The sequence below is a fragment of the Anolis sagrei genome, chromosome 1, assembly GCF_037176765.1.
Source record: "Anolis sagrei isolate rAnoSag1 chromosome 1, rAnoSag1.mat, whole genome shotgun sequence".
Classification (NCBI taxonomy): domain Eukaryota; kingdom Metazoa; phylum Chordata; class Lepidosauria; order Squamata; family Dactyloidae; genus Anolis; species Anolis sagrei.
In genome coordinates, this window is record NC_090021.1 from 244,289,934 (window position 1) to 244,311,347 (window position 21,414).

Sequence of the window (21,414 nt, forward strand, 5' to 3'; positions counted from 1 at the left end):
AATACCAATTACAATTAAAACCAGCAGTAAAACATAAACTGTTAAAACAGCAAATAAAACAATGCAAGTTCAAAACCATAGTCCAGAATCAGTCAATTAGTCTGTCACTTTAAGAGAGCTCAAGTATTGCATTGCTATAATTACTGCTTGAATGCATGGTTCCATTACCATGTCTTAAGTTTTTTCCTGAAAGACAGGATAGAGGAGGCTGTTCTAATTTCATTGGGGAGGGAGTTCCACAGATGAGGGGCCACCACTGAGAAGTCCCTGTGTCTTGTCCCTATCAGTTGTGCTTGCAAGTGTGGTGGGACCAAGAGCAGGGCCTCCCTAATGATCTTAATCTCTGCAATGGTTCATAGGAGGAGATACGTTTGGACAGGCAAGCTGGATCAGAATTGTTTAGGGCTTTATAGGCTAAAGCCAGCACTTTGAATTATGTTCAATAAAAGACTGGCAGCCAGTGGGTGGTATGCTCCCTGAACGATGCTCAGGTGAGCAATCTGGCTGCCGGCCATTGGACTATTTGAAGCTTCCAAAGAGTCTTCAAAGGCAACTCCATGTAGAGTGTGTTGCAGTAATCTAAACACAATTTCATCTGCCTTTTCTATGATGGTTGCAGTCAGGATTTGTGAATTTAGACAATTGGGCTTTAAGTGGCTCTTGTGGTCCCTTCTAACTTTAAAGAAACATCTACAATGACCACTTTGTTCAGGATGAAACTAGCATAAAAGAAAGCAGTTTTTGTATATGGATGAATAAAATGACCATTTTGAAACTTGTTCAAGGTACAAATGACTCTTGCACTCACCAAAGAAGTTGACCTCTAACCAGATCCAGGGTTCACAATACTCACAGCCTAACAAATGTGAAGGATGTTTTTAAAAGAACTCCCCCCCCCCCCCCGCCTTCTCCAGAATGTGTAATGTGTGATCAGTAGAATGCTTTGGATGTCCGCTCTGTGATTTGTATTCAGCAGAGTTGCTTTTGCCATGCAAAGTGGTTTACACTAGAGCTCACAAATGCAAAATACGCCTCTATTTCAGAGTATTCCCCAATTTTCTTATTTCAGTTTACGATCTTACAGCTGCCTTCAGAGTGCATTAAAGGATCAATGTTGATGTGCCCTAAGATTCTATGAGTTTGTTGAATTAAATTCTTGCCATACTGAAATTCAGGCATTTTTTTCATTTTCCAGAAAGATTTTTTTTGTACATGATTTTTCTTAGTCCGAGATTGTGTCTAGGCAATTGGCAGAACTGCTGGAACTTGCATCCTGGTTTTCCTGTTACTGATCCAGGGCCTCTGCCACAAGAGTATGATTGCCTGAATTCCAGTATGGCAATAATATGATTGTTCCCTCCATTCTAGTTCAGAAATGAAGGAGTTAACCTTTTTCTCACTTCAGATTAAAGTATATTTTCTTTGTCAGTATATCCAGCTTAATAAATTCCAGATGTACAAGGCAATTGCTTGAGCATCTTAATCCCAGGCTTCAGTCGTTTGGAGTTGTCTTTCTCACAGGAGTAAGATGGCTGGAGACTCTGGGGATCTGATGTGATGAAAAATAGGGCCAGAGTGGTGAAAAAACACTCCCCTTAATGGCCCTTCCACCATACACAGGAACAGACTTCTAAGTCCCAAGCTAATAAAAGTAGAGCTTTAGAAAATATTGATGTCTTTTATTTAGTTTATGGGACTGAGACTAGGAGCGGAGTTGACAGTGTCATCATTTCTCATTTTATGGTGACATGTAGAAAGACCAGAAAATTATGTATATTTTTACAGATGGAGCAAGAAAGTTGTTGAACACTGTAGATGCCACACCATGAGTTATGAAGACACTGCTAATTTGTGCCATTAGATGCATATAATGAGCACAACAAGCATTACATTTTCATGTCAGGTTCTGAAAAAAAAAGAATAATAGATGAAGATTATGGCAAGAATGCCGGATCACATCCACTTAACTATCTCACAAATAATGATCTATAGATATCTGCAGCAATGGCACATATAATGCAAAGTACACACAGAATTCCTAATTGCCATGGAATTGGTATTCCCTTTGCGGAGACTATCCTTCATTTCCTAGTGACATCTTAAAGATACTTCATATTCTTCAGAATTAAAATGCAACCTTGAAGGAAAAAGCAAAACAGTGTGGTGATTCATATGTCATATTGTTATAAGGCCTAGAAGCAGCAGCAAAAGGATTCAAATAAAAATCTGAGAGGAACATAGAGCCTAGAAAAAACTTCCAGCTTGTTTGTAGGTAAACCCATGTGGTGTGTGATCCCTCAAGGGAATGGCAGCAATTTCTATATGCTTTTTGCCATTTACCTAGCTGCTAAAAATGCTTTGTTTTCTCTTATCCTAGTTCTGGTTTCTCATGGCTTCATGGGCCCAGACTTATCCCTGTATCTGTTTCTCAGAATCAGCCAAATAATTCTAGTCCGCTTGCCAACATTGGCCTGCCTTGTCTCTGTGCCATCAGAAAGGTCTACCCCATGTATTTCAAAAATATGCTCCCTAATCTCAGGTTTTGGGTCTGAAATCACAGAGAATGGAATGCTGCTGACCTGACAACCATAGGTTTTATGGGATCCAGAAGCTTGTGATACATTCCTCTGGATGCATTCTGGCTGTTAAACAATCTGTATGTGTGATTCCCTTTATCACACTCTAGAGTCCAGACAGTATGAAAAATATTTTCCCACTTCAAGCATGGGATGGAGGGGAGAGAAAAAGATAGCTCTTTCCTCTTTCCTTACTAATAGAATTTATGTAATAGGCAGAGAATGTGGTGGGTGCTTGGGATTTCTTTTGAAAAATTGCAAACTGACAAATCCTTCATAGCTTTCATTTCTCACACTCCTGGAAAGAGAAATATTTCAGGGAAATGCCATTTTGAGTTTGTACCATGCTATCTGCTCACAAGCTATTTACTTTCTAAAAAGAAAATAGCCTCGTATATTCCATATTGTTCCAGATCACAGAAGTGGATTAGACAACTTACAGCTTGTCAAATAATAATGGGTCAATCAAGATAGTTAACCCATGGTAAAATGCCTGAACTATTTTTATTATTATTATTTTAGATGACAGGCAGGAAAATGGTCTTTGAGACTGATGTTCAGTTGTTGCACTACTCCAGTGTAATTTGACCAGTGAAAGTAGAAGAAGTCTACAAACTCAGCAGCCAGGAAAGAAAAAGGGTTCTGTAAAGATAAATTAATCAGAGCTGGAGATCAAAGAAGACAAGGTTTGTTAGCTGAAAACATCCCATTCCAGTCAAGTTGAAGTGGTATAGTCAGTGACAATGGAATCAGGCAGCCAGGAACAGGTCTTCAAGGGAAGCACATGGGCTGAGAAAATCTTAGCTGGCATCAACCTTGTCTTGCCACCACTGCATGATACTAGAACAAGTGCAATGGGAAGCACAGTTCATGAACAGATTTCAAGCCCTCTCTCCATCCCTTCTTTCCCAACTGGGTTACTTTGGAAGGTTCTCACAGTCAATAATATATTGATGAGATTGATCTTTCACTCCATGCTTGAAGTTCTTTAAAGCAGAACAGGATGGATCTTGGCAAAACTAAAAAGATGGCAATCACTTAGGTATGGATCATGGAGAAATAAGACTGAAAACATATTAGGATATTCAGTACTTTGAATTTTTATCACTAGCTGTCTAGACACCAGCTAGAAAAGTAGGAGAAATATCAACAATAAGTGAGAATTATGAATCTGTCAAAAAGTGAAAAAAAACTGATAGGGGAAATATGTTTAATTCAGAAGTGTTTAGTCAGAACCATATCTAACCCTGGGGCATGAAAAAAACAGTGCTTCACCCATTCTCCAAAGCCAACATCCTTTCTGGAAGGATTTTTGAACTCATGCAATTAATGACCTGTCAGAAATTAAACACGAAATGTTGCCTTATGAATTAGGTAAAGAAACACTGGCCTCAAAACACCAGGGTTTCGTTCCAGACTTTCAAAGATGGATATTGCATTGTCAGTAAAGGTAACAACCCAGAGATGCTGGAAAAAGAGGAAGGAAATGTCTGAGGTGCGAGAAATATAGGCCTTGAAATCACGATTCTCCGGTCCTTTCCCCTCTCATGCCTTCCTCTTAGTTCTATAGGTTTGCTGAAGAACAAACTGATTCTCATCACCCAGATCCCACAAAGCTGTTCAGACTTGCTATGAAAATATTTACATTCAGTTTTCCTGACTGCCTGGGCAGTGGCCACAAATATGCATTTTTTTCTTCATCTCAATTTGTCACGGACCCAAACCTCAGTCAATTGCAATAACTTGACCTATACAAGCCCCCTCTTTCTAAAGCACTATGTCAGCAGCTCTGGGGTACCAGAACCCTTTTATAAATCTTTATTATCTTTCCTTTCCTCTCTCTGTTTTTGTATATATTCACCAGGCTTTTCCAGTGCTAGTATTAATGTAACTGCGTGAAGTAGGATATTTTTCAGGAGGCTTTTGAACAGAAGTTGGATGGCCATCTGTGGGGGTGCTTTGAATGTGATTTTCCTGCTTCTTGGCAGGGGGTTGGATTGGATGGCCCATGAGGTCTCTTCCAACTCTATGATTCTATGATTCTAGATGAGCTCATAACTCATGCTCAGCACTCTAACAGCCTGCTCCCAGAAGTTACCATACCTGCTACTTGAATTGTATGCTCAGGAGGAGCATCACCAGCCCTGAGGTTTTTTTCTGGGCCAAAGGCTAAGGATAGCCCTGAGGACCTTAGAGAGAGATTTTGCAAGATGGAGCATTTTAAGCCTGGGGAGGTGACTGAGATAATGTCTGCTGTCCTTTATTTTCTGCTGTCAGAAATTCACAGGCCACCATAAATGCATGGGCCCCTCCCTGATTCTTGAACCCCAGATGAATATATCTCATAGACCCTGTACACATTTATGGAGGGAGAGCATATGTTCTTGTTTGGAAATTGAGGTAGAAATCTTAACTTAGGGCTCTATTTCCAAATCAAGATGAAATGAGGGGATTGCAGCTGGCCCTTCACATTTGCATGCTTTTGTGGATTTGATTATTTGAGGATTCAATGAATATGTTGTCTCTGGGAATCTCTAGGTCCTCCAGTACAATACTATGGTCAACTTCACTGGGCAGAAGTTGACTATAGAGACACAATGGAAAAAAATTCGGGGAGGGTTGAAAATTTGGGGGGGGGTTTGAAAATTCGGGGGGGGGGGGTTAAAACCTGCCTCCTAGCTCATGCTGAAGCAAAGAGCACAGCAGGGGGCAGAGCAGCCTTCAATAGCCTGCAGCTCCACCCCTGTCAACCACCTCCACCAAGTCTGACCAACTTAATGAGAGCATTCAACACCCCCCCCCCCAACTTGGTTGCTTCACTACATTGGCTATTGCTGCAAGTAATGACAGTGTGAATAAATTGTCAATATTTGCTTGAGATAGTGCTTGCAGTTCTGGAGGGGCTCTTAATTTTTTGCGTCTCATAGACTAAGCATGGGGATTTGGTTAACCAGTTAAAATTCATGAGTAAGCCAAGTTTTTTTTTAACCTGAAAAATTTGGGGGGGGGGGTTGAACCCCTAACCCCCCCCCCCCCCCCCGGCCGCCTACAGGCCTGTCTAGAGGTTCCTAGAATTGTGTTCTCTGAGGTAAATCAGTGGGCTTTTTTTAATTCAAGGGTTTTCATGGGGGTTCTGCACCCCTAACCCAACTGAATGTGAAGGAATATTTAATCAAGCCTATTTGCACCTAGACAGGAGGAAGATGCAGAAGACTGCAAAGGTTGAGACCCTATGTCTTTGTGTATGGGAGAAAAGGAGGAGATTGACCAAGTAAATACAAAAGCTTTTGTAAGTTGCAGCATCAGTTAATTAAGCTTTGTACATTGTGGCAACCCGGTGTTCTGTTAGCTGAACTAGAGATTTGTACACAACTATTGTCCAGTACTGAGTCATACCCCAAACTTGAAAATTTGTACTCTTGCCTCCCACCTAGAGGTGTCTCATGTTAGGCCCTGAGATCTAGTAATTCTACCTGCAAGACTGTGATCCTTTATATAATATCATTAGAAGTTTTGAGGGCACACATATCTTTTTTGCAGATATAGACTATGATGACATATGCACATGGACATTACATTTAAAATAGCTGTGGCAACTCTCAAAGCAACATAGAGCACTGGACTGAAGCTTCATTTGGCATTTGAATAGAATAGTTATTATATGCTCATTGAAGTGCTTTAGAACATTATAAAAAAAATTCAATACTGGCTGTTCTCCTTGCAAAATATCCAGTGGAAAGGCTGGGTCTGCCTGCCGAATATATACACTGAATTTCTACTGATAGAATAAGATCAAAGTCATAGATAAGGCTCCTCTTTTGGAAATGATTAAAAAACTTCAACACACTTATGCAACGTTAAGGACTTGGACAAATTGAGTTGGATCTACACTGAATGATATGCTTAAATCAGTATAATTACGCTTTCTTTTTTTTAAGATGACTTCTTTGTAGGTATTTATTTCTCACCTTCATAACCCTGTTCTTTCTCCAAGCAATACAGTATAAGGTAGTGGTGATTCCATACACCCCACAGTACAAAAAGATGGGTCCAATGTTCTGTTCCATTGCATCATATTGATTTCCTTAGTACTTTAGCCGTAATCCCATGCCTGGCCCACATCCATTCAGTTTCAGCACAGTGGGCAGCATCTGCTCCATTTGAATCCTAAATCATTCTAGCATTGAAGAAAAAAAGCTTTCTCTTGGGCTCCTATTTAAGCAGAATAGTGTGTTGCAGAAACTGGCCAAAATTGAAAGTATGGTATTCTCAGACTGACCCTTCGTGTCTCTGGGACTAGCCTCATGTTCCCAGTCACTTCAAAACTATGTGGCAAATACAATGAGCTTGTTTCATTGCCACAATCCAATCTGGAATACGAACTCTTCAGTGTTCTGTTTAGGTTTTTTCTTTTTCTTTTGGTGCATGTGTAATAACCAATTATAGAATCATAGAATCATAGAATCAAAGAGTTGGAAGAGACCTCATGGGCCATCCAGTCCAACCCCCTGCCAAGAAGCAGGAATATTGCATTCAAATCACCCCCGACAGATGGCCATCCAGCCTCTGTTTAAAAGCCTCCAAAGAAGGAGCCTCCACCACACTCCGGGGCAGAGAGTTCCACTGCTGAACGGCTCTCACAGTCAGGAAGTTCTTCCTCATGTTCAGATGGAATCTCCTCTCTTGTAGTTTGAAGCCATTGTTCCATGTCCTGGTCTCCAGGGAAGCAGAAAAAAATTAATTTACCATTTGATAGCTACTTTCACATAACTGTTATCTCAGACTCATACATATTTAAAAGGTCCAGAAATCAATGTTTCCATTTTCTGAAAGAAAAATGAAATTTATTGCATGCTTTTGTGCCTGCAATCTTAGTACACATTGCATTAAACAACATTAATTCAAGATCTCAAAACAAATGCTTCAGCTACAAATTGCCTCTTTATATTAAGCCATATGGATACCACAAACCTAAGCCACTGAATCACCATCTTGGTCTATTTTCAAGGAACTTGTGAGATGTTCTGCCTCTGAATCTCCCTTGACTATGTAGCATTGTGTTACTAGTTGCTTTGTCTCAAAGAGCAAGAACCCTTGATGAATACATACTCAGGAAATCCTTCACCTTCAATGGTTCAGTGATATAAGACAAGTAGAGAAGTGTATCATGTGCTAATGTTTTCCCTGTAGCTTATTTGCTTAAGGTACTTGTTTCTGACACACTCAGCACAGTAAACTTCATTAATTTTTGCTGTTTTCCTCTCCCCTTTGGTGTGAACTAGAGTTGAACTAGAGAAAAGTGTTTCCTTTATTGAGCTTATTCTTGTTAAGTATACTGTATTGTAGTCTGGTTTGTTGTCTGCTTGTGGTAAACAGCAACTGTTTAAATATGGACTCTAATCTAAGGATTATTGGGTATCAGGAAACCTGGGTGGAGGAAGGAATTAGAAAACAGCCTTCCATCTGCACTATGATTATGCAGATTTATACATCAGGAAATGGCCTGGGTCAGTAACAGTTTGAAACATGTGCCCCAGTGTCAACGCTGAAATTGCAACATTACTTGCAAACAAATGCAATTGAAGAAATAAGAACAGAGCATGTGTACAGTTAAAGCTTCGGTTTCATGGGGATTATCTTTAAAGTGCTCAGCCTTTTAACCTAAAGCCCCTGTTAAATGAAAGGGATTGTATTAAATAGGATACTGGCTCTGGGCAATTGACACATAATTAGCAAATCCCTGTTTTGTTGTCCAGAGCAGGAGAAACATTAGTACACACCCATTAGAGTCTAATGATTAGACTAAAGCCTCAAATAGCATGTGCAGGCTTTAGGAAGTGAGAAAGAGAGAAACTCAAGTCCAGCTTCTGTCACACATTTATGTAAATGAAGATTTCAAAGCAAAATGGTAGGATGCAGATGGTTTTACTGGAGATAAAAAAAAAAGACAACCTTGCCAGAATCCCTGCAGTTCTAGGGATCCAATTGGTTTGAGCATCCCATTTTAATTTGCAACCAGCAGGCTCTTGATACCTTTATCTTTTTGATTATTTACTTGCCAAGGAGTTCACTTCTTGCAAAACACTTATGAGTTTCTTCAGCTGATCTTCAGCTTTCTTCTAAAACACCAAAGTGGAAACATCCAGTGAAAGTACCAAATGAAAAGTAGGAGTAGGATGTATTGGGATCATATTCAGTCCCTTTTGTGGAAAGGAAGAGTAGCTGCTTGTTACTTCCATGGCAGCATATTATCTGCTTTGTGTTTTGAGTGGTCCCCCTTCATGCTCCAACTGCTATTGCTCTGGCTTCTGGGAGAGGAGAGCAGCCAGGTTCTTCTGTTCCAATCTCCTTCCCATTGCCATTCCCTTTTCCTTGTATGTTCTGTTTTATTTAATCTGCAAGTCTGAAGGCAGAAAATTGTCAATTTAATGATTTCTAAGAGGCATTGTGAGACCTTTTGGACAAAAGGTGGTATATAATTGCTATAAAAATAAGTTTTAGCCTAAATTTAAAGGACCCAACCAAGGAGTTGAACCCATTTAGTGGATAGCTCTCAACACATTTATGCTGTTTTGTGCCTACAAGTCAATTCTGACTTATGATGATGGCATTGCAGGTTTTTTTATGGCAGGGCTTGCCAAAGACACACAGTGGGTTTCCATGGCTGAGAAGGAATAGGACCCCTAATGTCTTGGAGAGGATCTACACTTCCAAGTAATGTAGTTTGGACTGCATTATATGATCAATGTAAACCCATGTAATGAGGTAACTGCATTTAACAGCATTATATGGGTCTACACGGACCATATAATGCAGTTTAAACTGCATTATTTGGTAGTGCAGATCCAGCAATTGTCTTTTAGTTCCATTATAGTTTGGACTAAAACCAACAGACATTAGCTTTGATTGAAACCAAGACAAATTCCTAGAAGCTCATTCCATTTCCACCCACCCCGTGTTATTCTTCAAAATACAAACTAAATAGATGGAGAAAGTAAGAAAGCAAGCCAAAGCATATAGAATCATCCATTGCACTGGTATTAATGTTCAGTACATTTACAGGCAAGATTGGCTAGAGGGTACAGGTATTTTGGCAGAACTGCAAGCAGAAAACTGATTAGCAAATTAAATAGAGCATAAAATGCCCTTGAACTGAATAAACAAGTATGGAAAGCCCGGAGGAGTTAAATATTAGCAAGACAAACATGACAGTTTAAAGGTACAAGAAAAAAGGACTATCTTATACACTGAAGAAATACCTGAACAGAAATTTCACACTACCTGAAGGGCTAAAAGAGACACTGATTTAGTAGTTGCATTTCCAGGGCCACCTTATTCATTTAAGCACTTTAGTCATTGTGCCTGGAGCCTATGAAAATTTTAGGGCCCATAAAAACAGGAATTGCTAAGAAAAAGGTTCAAAATAAAGATAGTTTTCACTTTTGGTTTTAATAGATATACACAATTTGAGGTACATTGAAGTCAATAGGAGAGTTTTGGGGTGATCTCTTGCCTGTCCCAAGTGATTCATCAGAGCAATGAGAGTGCCTAGAACCTACAAAAATGTTAATGCATCCCTAGGCTTTGCCATGGACTCCTCCTTCACATTTTCACATCTTTGTTGGGATTATTGATGCAGAACCACTGTGAAAGTAGAAAAATCTTTTTAGGGGTCCTTCCAGACAGGCCTTATATCCCAGGATCCGATGCCAGGTTTTCTGATGTAATCTGGATTATATGAGTCCCCACTGCCAGATAATCTGGGATAAACAGAAAACCTGGGATCGGATCCTGGGCTATAGGGTCTGTTTGGAAGGGCTCTTGAATTGCACTGAAATGATCTGCACTGGAGGAACTACAAATACCTAGAGATATATTCTCTCTAGGAATCTCTAGGTCCTCCAGTGGAGGCTGACTATAGAATTGCCCTGGAGGACATATTAATCAAAACTGTGAATAATCTGCTGAAATTAAACCCATAAATATGTAAATATGTAAAAGCGAGACTTGTATATATGGTAGGCTGGCTGTACTTGGACTTCTGAGTGGATTGTGCTATTGGTTCCTGACTGGAACTCAGTCTTCAGATCATTTACTGCACAGGACCAGACCAAAGGCATGGTAATTCTTATGGAGAAATCTATTTGATGTTAAAGTTCACACATAACATGTATCAACTTGTCATCAGTAACTTGTAAGGAAAGAGAGAATAGCACATAAGGTTTGCAACATTCCAACCTATATAGAACATACAACTGAATCTCTTCCAAAAAGATGTTACACGTTATTGAATTATTGACCTTCATTTTTATAGACATCTGACTCCTTTCATTCAAGATAGTAGTTGAAAAGGACCTCTTTCAAACTAATTTACACAAGTATTTCCAATGTTTCCTGCTTTTCCAGAAATCCAGGTATGAGACCAGTTCACCTACTAGAGATGGGCAATTTGCAACTCTAACAACCTGCAGTGCTGGTTGGGGCTGATGGGAGCTGTAGTCCAATATCTGGAGGACTCAAAGTTGCCAATCTCCGATCTGCAGAAGATCATTGGGCTTGTGTTTGGAGAGTGGGGTCTGGATTTGACCACTTTGTTGGAGATATCCAGCTTTACTCATATTTGGGAACTATGGATGTATAGACCCATGTCTGGATGAATGATACACTAGATGTGATTTCATCTAGAAAGTTGTGGATAGTGCAGAGCATGGAAAGCAGAGATGGAGAAAGCTCATGCTTGGTTTAGAAACAAGACAGGTGAATGATTTTGGCAACAAAATCAGAAGTGAAAATAGAAGAGGATGTCGGGAGAATCAAGGCAAGACAACGAAAAAGGAGAAGGTGGCTAGAGATGGCTGAAGAGTTTTGATTCTAATGCAGAAAGGAGGTGACATATTTTTACACTATCCTAACAGATGAAAGGTTATGACCATGTGATAACTTCTTCAGAATTTTCTAGAACATGAATAACTCTTTACAATATAAATGCTCAGAAAAACAGCTCTGCCATTTAAAAAATTAGGAGGCATTAAGCAGCAAATGTTAGGAGGCATCAGCTCTTCTAGTTCTCCTTTTGAATTTCCTGTATATTCTCATCATTAGAATAATTTGGCTATGTATGTAGGTAGAGAGCAACAGGCTAACAGTATGCTTGTGGTTATAAAACTATATCAGCATCCTTATAGTATAGTATGTTGTTTTAGGAAATTTATTCATGGATCACAAAGAAGATTTGATTTAGTTACAGAAGCCCATGCAAATATGCTGGTAGCTATTCAGCCCTTTCCTTTGGAGTAACAGAAAAGAAGCTTGTCACATCTTTCACACAACAATATTTTAGATATTTAAAGAAGATGTGGTATGGTGTCCACAAAGTGATCTTAAGTTGATAGAGAATCACCATCAGGGCATGTGGTCTTGTTTATTGCAGTTGCCCTTGGTAAAGATGTATTTTCTCATTGGGTGGTACTTCCTTTTCAGTTCTTGGCATTGTTTTATGTGGCTTTCCTCGGGGATGGGTTGCATTTCCCTTTATTCCTATGACAGATGTAAAAGGTCAGAGGCTGCTTTGTTAGAAGGCTCTCTGTCCCTTGGAACTGGGACTTACATAGAGAGGGGCAATCTTTCAAGAAAAGGCCTCGCAGCTAGCATTGATTTTTCTTCTTTTTCGGCTGGCTTGAATCATCTGTACTTTTTGCCAAAAATGTTTTAGCTTTCTGATGATTCTGCAACCAGCCCCACATAGCAAAAGGATTGTGTAATTGGTGAAGGCTGGTGTGCATTTCACTCTCTGGGATGCTCTCCCTCCCACCACTAGGATTGATTCACTTCCTGCCTTGAAATTTCCCTCAGCATTAAACTCTGCATCTTCTGCCATGAATTGAGGCTATGCTATTAGCATAGCTCTTTCTGCGTTATAAAATAGATTGTGGTAAACATTTCTACTCCATAGTCCATGTGTATATGCCTGCCTCACAGTAAAGCATTTCAAAAACTACTGTAGTGGTATGTGTGTGTGTGTGTGTGTGTGTGTGTGGGGGGTAACAGTATGTGTGTGTGTGTGTGGGGGGGGGTAACAAGAGAAGATAATTGTTTTGATCCCCAGTTGAGTGCTTTCTTGTCAAGATTTACTCAGTGGTTTCCCATTGCCTTTCGCTGAGAGAGTGTGACTTGATCAAGGTCACCCAGTGGGTTTCCATGGCAGAGTAAAGATATGAACACTTGTATTACACAGTCCTTATCTGACATACAAACTATTACACCATGCTGGCCCTTCCAGAGGTAGCCCAAGACACTTTTCTAGCAGAGGCAGTGGACACGATGGCACCTCAGTTCCACACATTGCATGTGCAAAAGCTGACTAGACTAGTAATTTTAATGTATTTTGAGATACAGTAATGCAAACATTATTGGAATTATTAAATAATAATTAATTACTTTTCTGCCCACTGGAACTGTCATTTTAAAAAGAGACTAATATTGGAAAGCCAGCGTTAAAATCATTTTAAAAAACCAATGGCCAGAGAGAATAATAAAAGTTTGATGACTAACAGTATTTCCCAAACTTTGGTCTTCCAGATGTTCAGCTCCCAGAGCTTCTGATTATTGGCCAAGCAGTTGGAACTTCTGGGATTTGAAGTCCAAAACAGCTGGAGGACCAATGTTTGGAAATCACTGTCATACAGATAATTCCGGAAAGATGGTCTGAACCTTTCCTCACTGGGAAGAAAGTTCAACAAAGATTGTGTTATGTGATCACCAAACCAGTGTTTTGATGCAAGGATGTGACATGCAAGACATGTCTTTGTTGAAAATCTCAGATTTTGGGCAGGTTTATATAGTAGGAGCCAGTCTTTCAGATAGTCTGAGGTCAAGGAGTCAAATCTTGTACATTTATGATAGAATAATGTGCTCCACCAAAGCTGAGGATAGCAGGACTTCTTAAATGGAGGGGAATGGCTGGAAGTCTGAATAAGGCAGTTGCTGCCATTGACCAAGGAGAAGATGAGGTCATTGCTCCAACGAATAAAATTCTGCCCTCATGTTGAATGTTCCTTTTGTCCCCCAACTTTGAACATTGTAGTTGAGTATTTAGAAGCCAGTAGTGCTTTGAAAGCTTGATTCATGTGTTCTGTGCATTTGGATTGACCAATAAAAGTATCTTTTATGGCTTTTGGGTTTTAAAATAAAGTTTTGGATACATTAAAATATAGCAAAACCTGGCACAAATATATCATGTATTTACTTTAAAAATTATATGTACAAGGAAGATTTTCTATGCATCTATGCTTTGTATCCCAGCTTTAACACATGCTGACACCATTCAGTGCTTCATCAGAGAAAATCAAATCAAACTAATTTTGGCTGTTGGAAGTAACTTATTTAAAGTGGACTGTTTCTCTGCAAACTTGAAAATAAATCATTGTGTGTTCGAGTTTACTAACAATGCACATTTATTCTCTAACCTCTGTTACAATTTTTCATGTGGAATGAATTTATTTTTAAATGATTTACTTTTTAAAGAATTTTTACAATACATTTTCTAATTAAAATGCGTTTTGGGTGATATTTTTTATCACTTCCTATGGTACTTGTTTGTTCACAGAAATGTGTTTAAAGTGGCCATGGTCAATGCCTAAATTCCTCTGCTCTAGTTTTTATATCTGCTCTTCTTTGAGTTGTCTTACTATACTTCTTCACTGGCCCAAGCATCTGCTATCTGAGGTGGTTACCTCACTCTGCTTGTCTTTGACCCTTTGCAGCAGAAATCATTTTCAGAATCAGCAGCACTGGAGTGATAGAGTTATTCCTTGAATATATCTTTGGGATAAGGAGGACTTCATCTAAAACCTATGGTCTTTGCAGACTTTTTGTCTTGTGTTGCATAAACAATTTTCCTTCTTCTCAGGAATAAAATGCAAAAGCAAGTAAGACTATGTAGGAAGGTACTTTGTACCAACTGGGCCGAAATGGAGAGTGAGAAATCAAATGGAAACAGAAACATTTGTGTGCATATAAAAGGGGAAAGAGAGAAGAAGCAGAAAATCATGACTGCCTATGGTGAAGTATTCCTTGCCAACTTTTGGACTAAAATGACTCCATTGACTGTAGCCTGCACCAACATAAAGGACTTTAATTCATCCTTCATTAATCTGAAATTACTGCATCCCTTTTCTCTTTCCTCATGCTTTCACCTATAACTCACCCCCTGCTTCTCATACTAGGCCACTAATCTTATTGACTTCTCCTTGATCCCTTGGGAAATCCATCTGCTGGCTAACAATCATCCGAATGTTTTTTTAGGCTTGCAGGCTGTCTATGCAGTGGCAGCTGGTGGATTCCATGCCAGTAGGGTGGTGGATCTCCTCCAAGTTTTAGAACTATCCAAGGTACTGAACCAATTTGGATTCTGTCTTTGTTCAGAACAAAACCCAGAGTAGAAAATCTGGGGGAGGGGCAGTGGTGGAATCACGTTTCCTCCATTTTTGCATGGTATTTTTCCCAGGAAAAAAGTGGTTTATGGTTTACTAAATGTTTTCTTTTAGAATGATAAATAATATATTTAAAACAATATATTTAAAACAATGTGTCCATGTATTTCCTACTTCCAATTCATTTCCATAAAAAGGTTTTTTAAAATACATATATGTTAGAACAAGTACAGTATCAGAACATTACAATTCCTAGTCTTAGTTTCCTTTTTTTCAGTGCAGGAATGAATTTATTGTTTCTGGTTAAAAGTATGGAAAACTAATGGAGACAAAATATTTTTTTGTTTTACTATCATTGATGATTTATTCTATTTTATTTTGTTTGCTCTTTTTTCTACCAAAACAAAAGAGATTCCTTGTAGTTCAAGAGTCCCTTAGGATCTTATAGCTACATTTATGCAGTCAAAACACTAAGTTCAGTTTGGAATTATATCTGAATAAGTTTTCTTTTTAATATATAAGGTAAAGGTTTTCCCCTGACATTAAGTCCAGTCATGTCCAACTCTGGGGGGTTGGTGCTCATCTCCATTTCTAAGCCGAAGAGCCGGCGCAGCAATACTGGAAATAAATAAATAAATAAATAAATTCCTTGGAACAACAGCTCCATGCATTGTCAACATGGAAGAGCTACATTTGGTCTACATCTCTTGAAATCCTATAGCCATCAGGCTCATGCTGACTAGAAAACTCTGGGACTCAGAGTCCAAGGAAATGAATACTTCCAGACTCTTCTCTTGTAGCACATCTAGTCCCAATGATCCTTGTGAATCAGGAGTCTGGCTAGCATATAGGTGCAAGATCCCAACTATTGAGAAGAATTATGAGACCTATGTGGGCTGTCCAAACTCTTTGGTGAGAGCAATTAAGCTGAATGGTCTTTTCCAGTCATACCCTCAACTCCCTTCCCTGTTATGGCCCTATGTTTCTGACGTTCCTCTTGCCCCTTCAAGTCAGCTTTCTACATTCCTTTCTGCCCCTCCTCTGTATACTATGGCTCATGCTGCATTCCAGACTATAATAAGATCACAGTGACTGCCGGGCTATATTGTCATTTATCTCCAATCATGGCTGGTATTGCCACAACTGTGGCTTCCACATTGCTAACTTCAGAGTAACTCCTTTGAAGACAGTGGGTTTATTTTAAGAGGCTGGGGACTCTGGACACAAACACAGATACACCCATATGACTCTTACATCTTCTCCTATACCTTTCCTAGAATATAACTTACTGAGAATGTGGAGAATTCTTATAGTTCTGTGTGGAAGGCTAGTCTTCTCTACATGGTCAGTAAATTCCCAAGATTCTCTTGGGGTGAGGAAGGACGTGACTCTTGTACCTCGTTTTATCCATATGCATCATGGGTATTTATAAAATGACTTACAGTTCAGACAAAACTTGCTTCACTGACACATAAGTCAACAAGCATCATTGCAAAGGATGTCATGCTTCTTCATTGGTGCCTTGCAGTTAGCAGAGCTGGACAATTCTGTCCTTGCAATAGAGACAGATGAGAGATTGTTTTTAGTGAATGGGAACTTTCCACTTCTCACCTCCACTGCAGTTCCTATCAATTTGGCTGTACCATTAAATCAGTCTGGCCCAATTTTAAAGTTTTTAGGAAGGATTTTGGTGAGGCTTGATGCAGAAACTAGAAAAATGTGAGATGAAGACAATCTCCCCACTTCCATTCTCTGCATTGCTTTTTAAATTTTATTTGGAAGAATAAAATTGTAGAGTTGAAAGAGAATCAAGGTTCATCTATTTCAGCATTTCTCAACCTGGGGGTTAGGACCCCTGAGGGAGTCACAAGGGGGGTGTAAGAGGGGTCACCAAAGACTATCAGGAAACACAGTATTTTCTGTTGGTCATGGGAGTTCTGTGTGAGAAGTTTGGCCCAATTCTATCGCTTACAATTAAAGAGTTCAGAATTCTCTTTAATTGTAAGTGAACTATAAATTCCAGCAACTACAACTCCCAAATGTCAAGGTCTATTTTTCCCAAACTCCACCAGTGTCCACATTTGGGTATTTGTGCCAAGTTTGGTCCAGATCTATCTTTGTTTCAGTCCACAGTGCTCTTTGGATGTAGGTGAACTACAACTCCCAAACTCAAGGTCAATGCCCTCCAAACCCTTCCAGTATCTTCTGTTGGTCATAGGAGTTTTGTGTGTCAAGTTTAGTTTAATTCCATCGTTGGTGGAGTTCAGAATGTTCTTTGATTGTAGGTTAACCATAAATCCCAACAACTACAACTCCCAAATGACAAAATAAAAACAATCCCCCTCCAACCCCACAAGTATTCAAATTTGTGCCATAATTGTTCCAGTGAATGAAAATACATCCTGCATATCGGATATTTACATTACGATCCATAGCAGTAGCAAAATTACAGTTATGAAGTAGCAATGAAAATAATTTTATGGTTGGGGATCACCATAACAGGAGGAACTGTATTAAAGGGTCGCGGCATTAGGAAGGTTGAGAAACACTGGTCTAGTTTAAACCACTCAGATGTTTAAAAATGTAACTAAAAGGCAACATTTCTGCTACTGCTGAGAAAGTTAATTGTAACTCTTTTTTAAATAGTTTAAAGAGTTACCAGAGTACGGCGTACCACAACTTGGAATGGAAATTGTAACAAATTATTTTTGAAAATAACTTTCCAAACCCTGTTCCAGAACTAGGAAAGATTTTGGATGACCAGATGAAAGTTTCCCACCCCAGTGCATTCACCCTCTTTATTCGTGGAATTTTACAGCAGTTTGAGGCAGAACAATAATCATTTGTCTTCCACTTGTTTCTCACCACTTCTTCTGGCCAGAATCCAACTGCTAATATAATTGGAAGAGCTCCATCAGATCAATGGAGCTTACGTAAGTTTTGACTTTACAAATTCTCACTGATTTAGCAGGTATCCTATATGATTGGATTCAGGCCTCTGTGATTGTTTCCCATTAAAAATAGTTACTGAGAAAAAAAGTAAGAGCAATGTAGTATCAGAAGTCCTCAATCTAGAATCCCTACTCCCATTTGCTTAATGTTGCAATCACATTATTCCACTAAGAAAATCCCCACCCATTTATATATCTGTATTTACTTTTCCTTAGCAGTAAAAAGGACCTCATCTTGTACATGGGGGCATTGCTTGTAGCTTGACATTTGTGACAATTGCACACCCTTGTGTACAGTGTACACATGTAATGTACCAAATGGACAGCAAGTACTTTATGCTACAAAGTTAAAATACCATGATTACACTTTGCCATGGCTCCATCTTGAGCAATTCTGGGAACTGCAGCTTGGGGGGGGGGGGGGGGAGCCTGAGAGTGCCTCTGGTGTCTTACCAAACTACAAAGCTTAGAAGCTCCAAAAGAAGTAACCATGGCAGTCAAAGTGGAATCATAGCACTATAAATGTATAGTATGAAACTAACCATGAAGCAAACCCATCTTGTATGTCCTCACATGCAACAGTTGACACAGCTGGACGTACATCAATAACTTCCAGAGGCACCTTCTAGATCATCTGTCAAGACCTGATTCCAAAGGCATCAGCTCTATCAGTCTTGGATGACTGAGTTCTACTGATATTTCATTAAACGTCCTTGGATTGTACCCTAAGTGCTTTTAAAGCTGTCTAAATTCCTCATTGGGAGCCAGGTTGTCATTTGTGACATTTGCATACCTGTGCACACCATGCATACAAACAAGGGTGTGCAAGTGTCACAAATGAAAAGCTACAGGAAATGGACCATTTATAAGAGGGAATGAAAGCTAATTCATACATCCAAAGGGGTGAGTGGTTTATGCAGAAAAATAAACATTATTATTGTAAGCATTGGAACACAACTATGGAGGCCAGGGTTTGAAACCCCGTTTTGCCATGGAAGCCCATTGGGGTAGTCACACTCTTTCAGTGAATGGGAATGGCCAACCTCTTCTCAATAAATCTTGCCAAGAGAACTTTGTGACAGAAGTGCCTCAGGGTAGCTGTAAGTTGGAAACAAGTTGAAGGTGTGTATAACAATATTCACTATCAACTACTTGAATGTGCTTTTCATGTTGCTTTATAGCAAGCATCCTCAAACTGTCGCCCTCCAGCTGTTTGGGCCTCCAACTCCCAGAAGCCCTAAGGAGCTTGCTCAATTGTCAGGAATTCTGGGAGCTGAAGGCCCAAACAGGTGGAGGGCCGCAGTTTGAGGATGCCTGCTTTAGAGCCTCAAATGGAGCTCAGGGTGCAATGGGTTAAACCCTTGTGCCAACAGGACCGACAGGTCAGAGGTTTATCCGGGGGACATGCGGGGACATGAGAGAAGCCTCCCACAAGGATAATAAAACATTAAACTTCAGGGTGTCCCCTGAGCAAGGTCCTTGCAGACAGCCAATTCTCTCACACCAAAAGTGACTTGTAGTTTCCTCAAATGGGTTAATGTTTGTTTGATTGATTTCATTGTGATGGGGAAGAAATTGGTGAAGATGGGCTAAGGAGAACAGGGAAGGAACTAAAGGCAAACGGGAAGAGATGGCAAGAGAGAGAGAGAGAGAGAAATGCCAAGAGATGGAAGAAGATTTTGTGAAGGGAAAATATTCTGGGCAGAGAAGCCTTCCCAAAAGTCAACTTCCCTCTGAAGTCATTGAGCAAACGGATGAGAGAGAGAGGAGAGTAAGGCGGGATCCTTTCTTTGCTAGTTCTCTGGAAGATTTTGTTTCCCCCCTGACATTTCCACTGGGCTGAGGAGGAGGAGGAGGAGGAGGTTGAGGTGGATGTGTGTGTGTGTGTGAGAGAGAGAGAGCGAGAGAGAGGAGGGGAGTGGGATAGTGGGCTTTGCAGAAACAAAAGGAAACCAGCTGCAGAACTTCCTGAAGAGAAAAAGAAAGAGTGAGTGAGCGAGAGTGAGCAAGAGACAAATAGGCAGCGAGACCGAGAGACAACGAGCGCGTGCACTAACAAGATTATTAAAAAGGAGGGAGAGAGAAGAGGAGGAGGAGGAGGAGGAAGAAGAAGAGGAGGTTTGTCGGGCAGGAGTCCTCCTTGCTCAGCCTGCTTTGGGTGCCTCACCCCCCCCCCCCCCGCCATGACCAGCGCGCTCTTGAGGCGGAACTCCAGCAAGCAGGGGCTGCAGAACCTCCTCAGGTGAGCCTTAACCTGCGCGCGGGCGGGCGGGCGGAGGAGGGAAGGAGCCGAAAGGGGGCCCTTTGTTTGCAGGGCGTCCAGCGGCTGGCGCGCTCCGGGGAGCCCAGGGGAGGGGGCAGGGGAGGGCCCCCCTCTTTCCTTCCCGCGTGCCCAGGGATCTTTCCCTGACCAACTCCGCCGGTGCCCTTTCTGCGAGCAGGGAGAAGTGCCCCTTGGCTTGGGTTTGCTTTCTCCCCAAAAGCAAGGCTCTTTCTTGGCACGCTCCTGGCGCGCGCGTTCCCGGGGAGTTGGGGGGGGGGGCATTGGGCTTCAGAAGAAAGGCGTGGATGGTCCCCCTGAGGGCGAGGCAGGGCGGAAAGGGTGCCTGCCTGCCTGGCTAAGTGTCCCAGAAGGATTTCCAGGAAAGCTGTCCCGATTGAGTATATTGTTCTCTCTGTGTCTCACACACCCTCTGATATTTTACCTGGATTTCCTGGGTTGGCATTTTCCATGAGTATCCTGGCTGCTGTTCTTATTGTCGTGTACCTTGAAGTTGTTTCCGACCGGTGGTAGTTCTAAAGCAGGCATGGGCAAACTTTGGCTCTCCAGGTGTTTTGGACTTCAACTCCCACCATTCCTAACAGCCTCAGGACCCTTCCTTTCCCCCCTCATCCGCTTAAGCAGAAAAGAAGATAAGGAAAGGGCCTGAGGCTGCTAGGAATGGTGGGAGTTGAAGTCCAAAACACCTGGAGACAGGCATGTAGCGGGGGGGGGGGGGGGGTTGAGGGGCTTCAGCCTCCGCCCCAGAAATTCTCAGGATGGTCCGCGAGAAGGCCTTACTGGTACATTATTTAAACTTATGTTTATTCATATCATGATCTGATCACCATGCTCAATATATCCCATATGCATGGGGGTATTGGGGTAATGATACAGAAGGTTTGCTAGGGTAGACCCTCTTTCACTCAGACTCACCCCCCCCCCCCCAATCAAACTCAACTCCCCCCGAATCAAAATCCTGACTATGGGCCTGCCTGGAGAGCCAAAGTTTCCCCACACCTGCTCTAAAGTGAGCATGTCCCAGGGTTTTCTTGACAAGATTAGTTCAGGTTGGCCCTTGTCCCCCTTTGAGGACGAGACAGTGTGACTTAACCAAAGACACCCCGTGAGTCTCGAACCACTCTCTCCAGGGGCTTGGTCCCAGTAGAATCATATAATCATAGAGTTGGAAGAGA

General features: G+C 40.9%; 1 protein-coding gene across 3 annotated transcripts in view; it reads left to right on the forward strand.

The window, feature by feature from the left end:
• The window catches only part of LSP1 (lymphocyte specific protein 1), a 108,136-nt gene that overhangs the window by 17,678 nt on the left and 69,044 nt on the right, over window positions 1-21,414 (forward strand). Inside the window, exon 1 of one of the 3 annotated variants that reach the window (XM_060768709.2) lies at window positions 19,955-20,200. The exons of the other annotated variants lie outside the window; for them this stretch is intronic. Within the exon in view, the coding sequence (XP_060624692.2) occupies window positions 20,142-20,200 (59 nt within the window). The 5' untranslated portion in view covers window positions 19,955-20,141. Of the gene's footprint in view, window positions 1-19,954; window positions 20,201-21,414 lie in introns of those variants that run through there. 3 annotated transcript variants of the gene reach the window in all.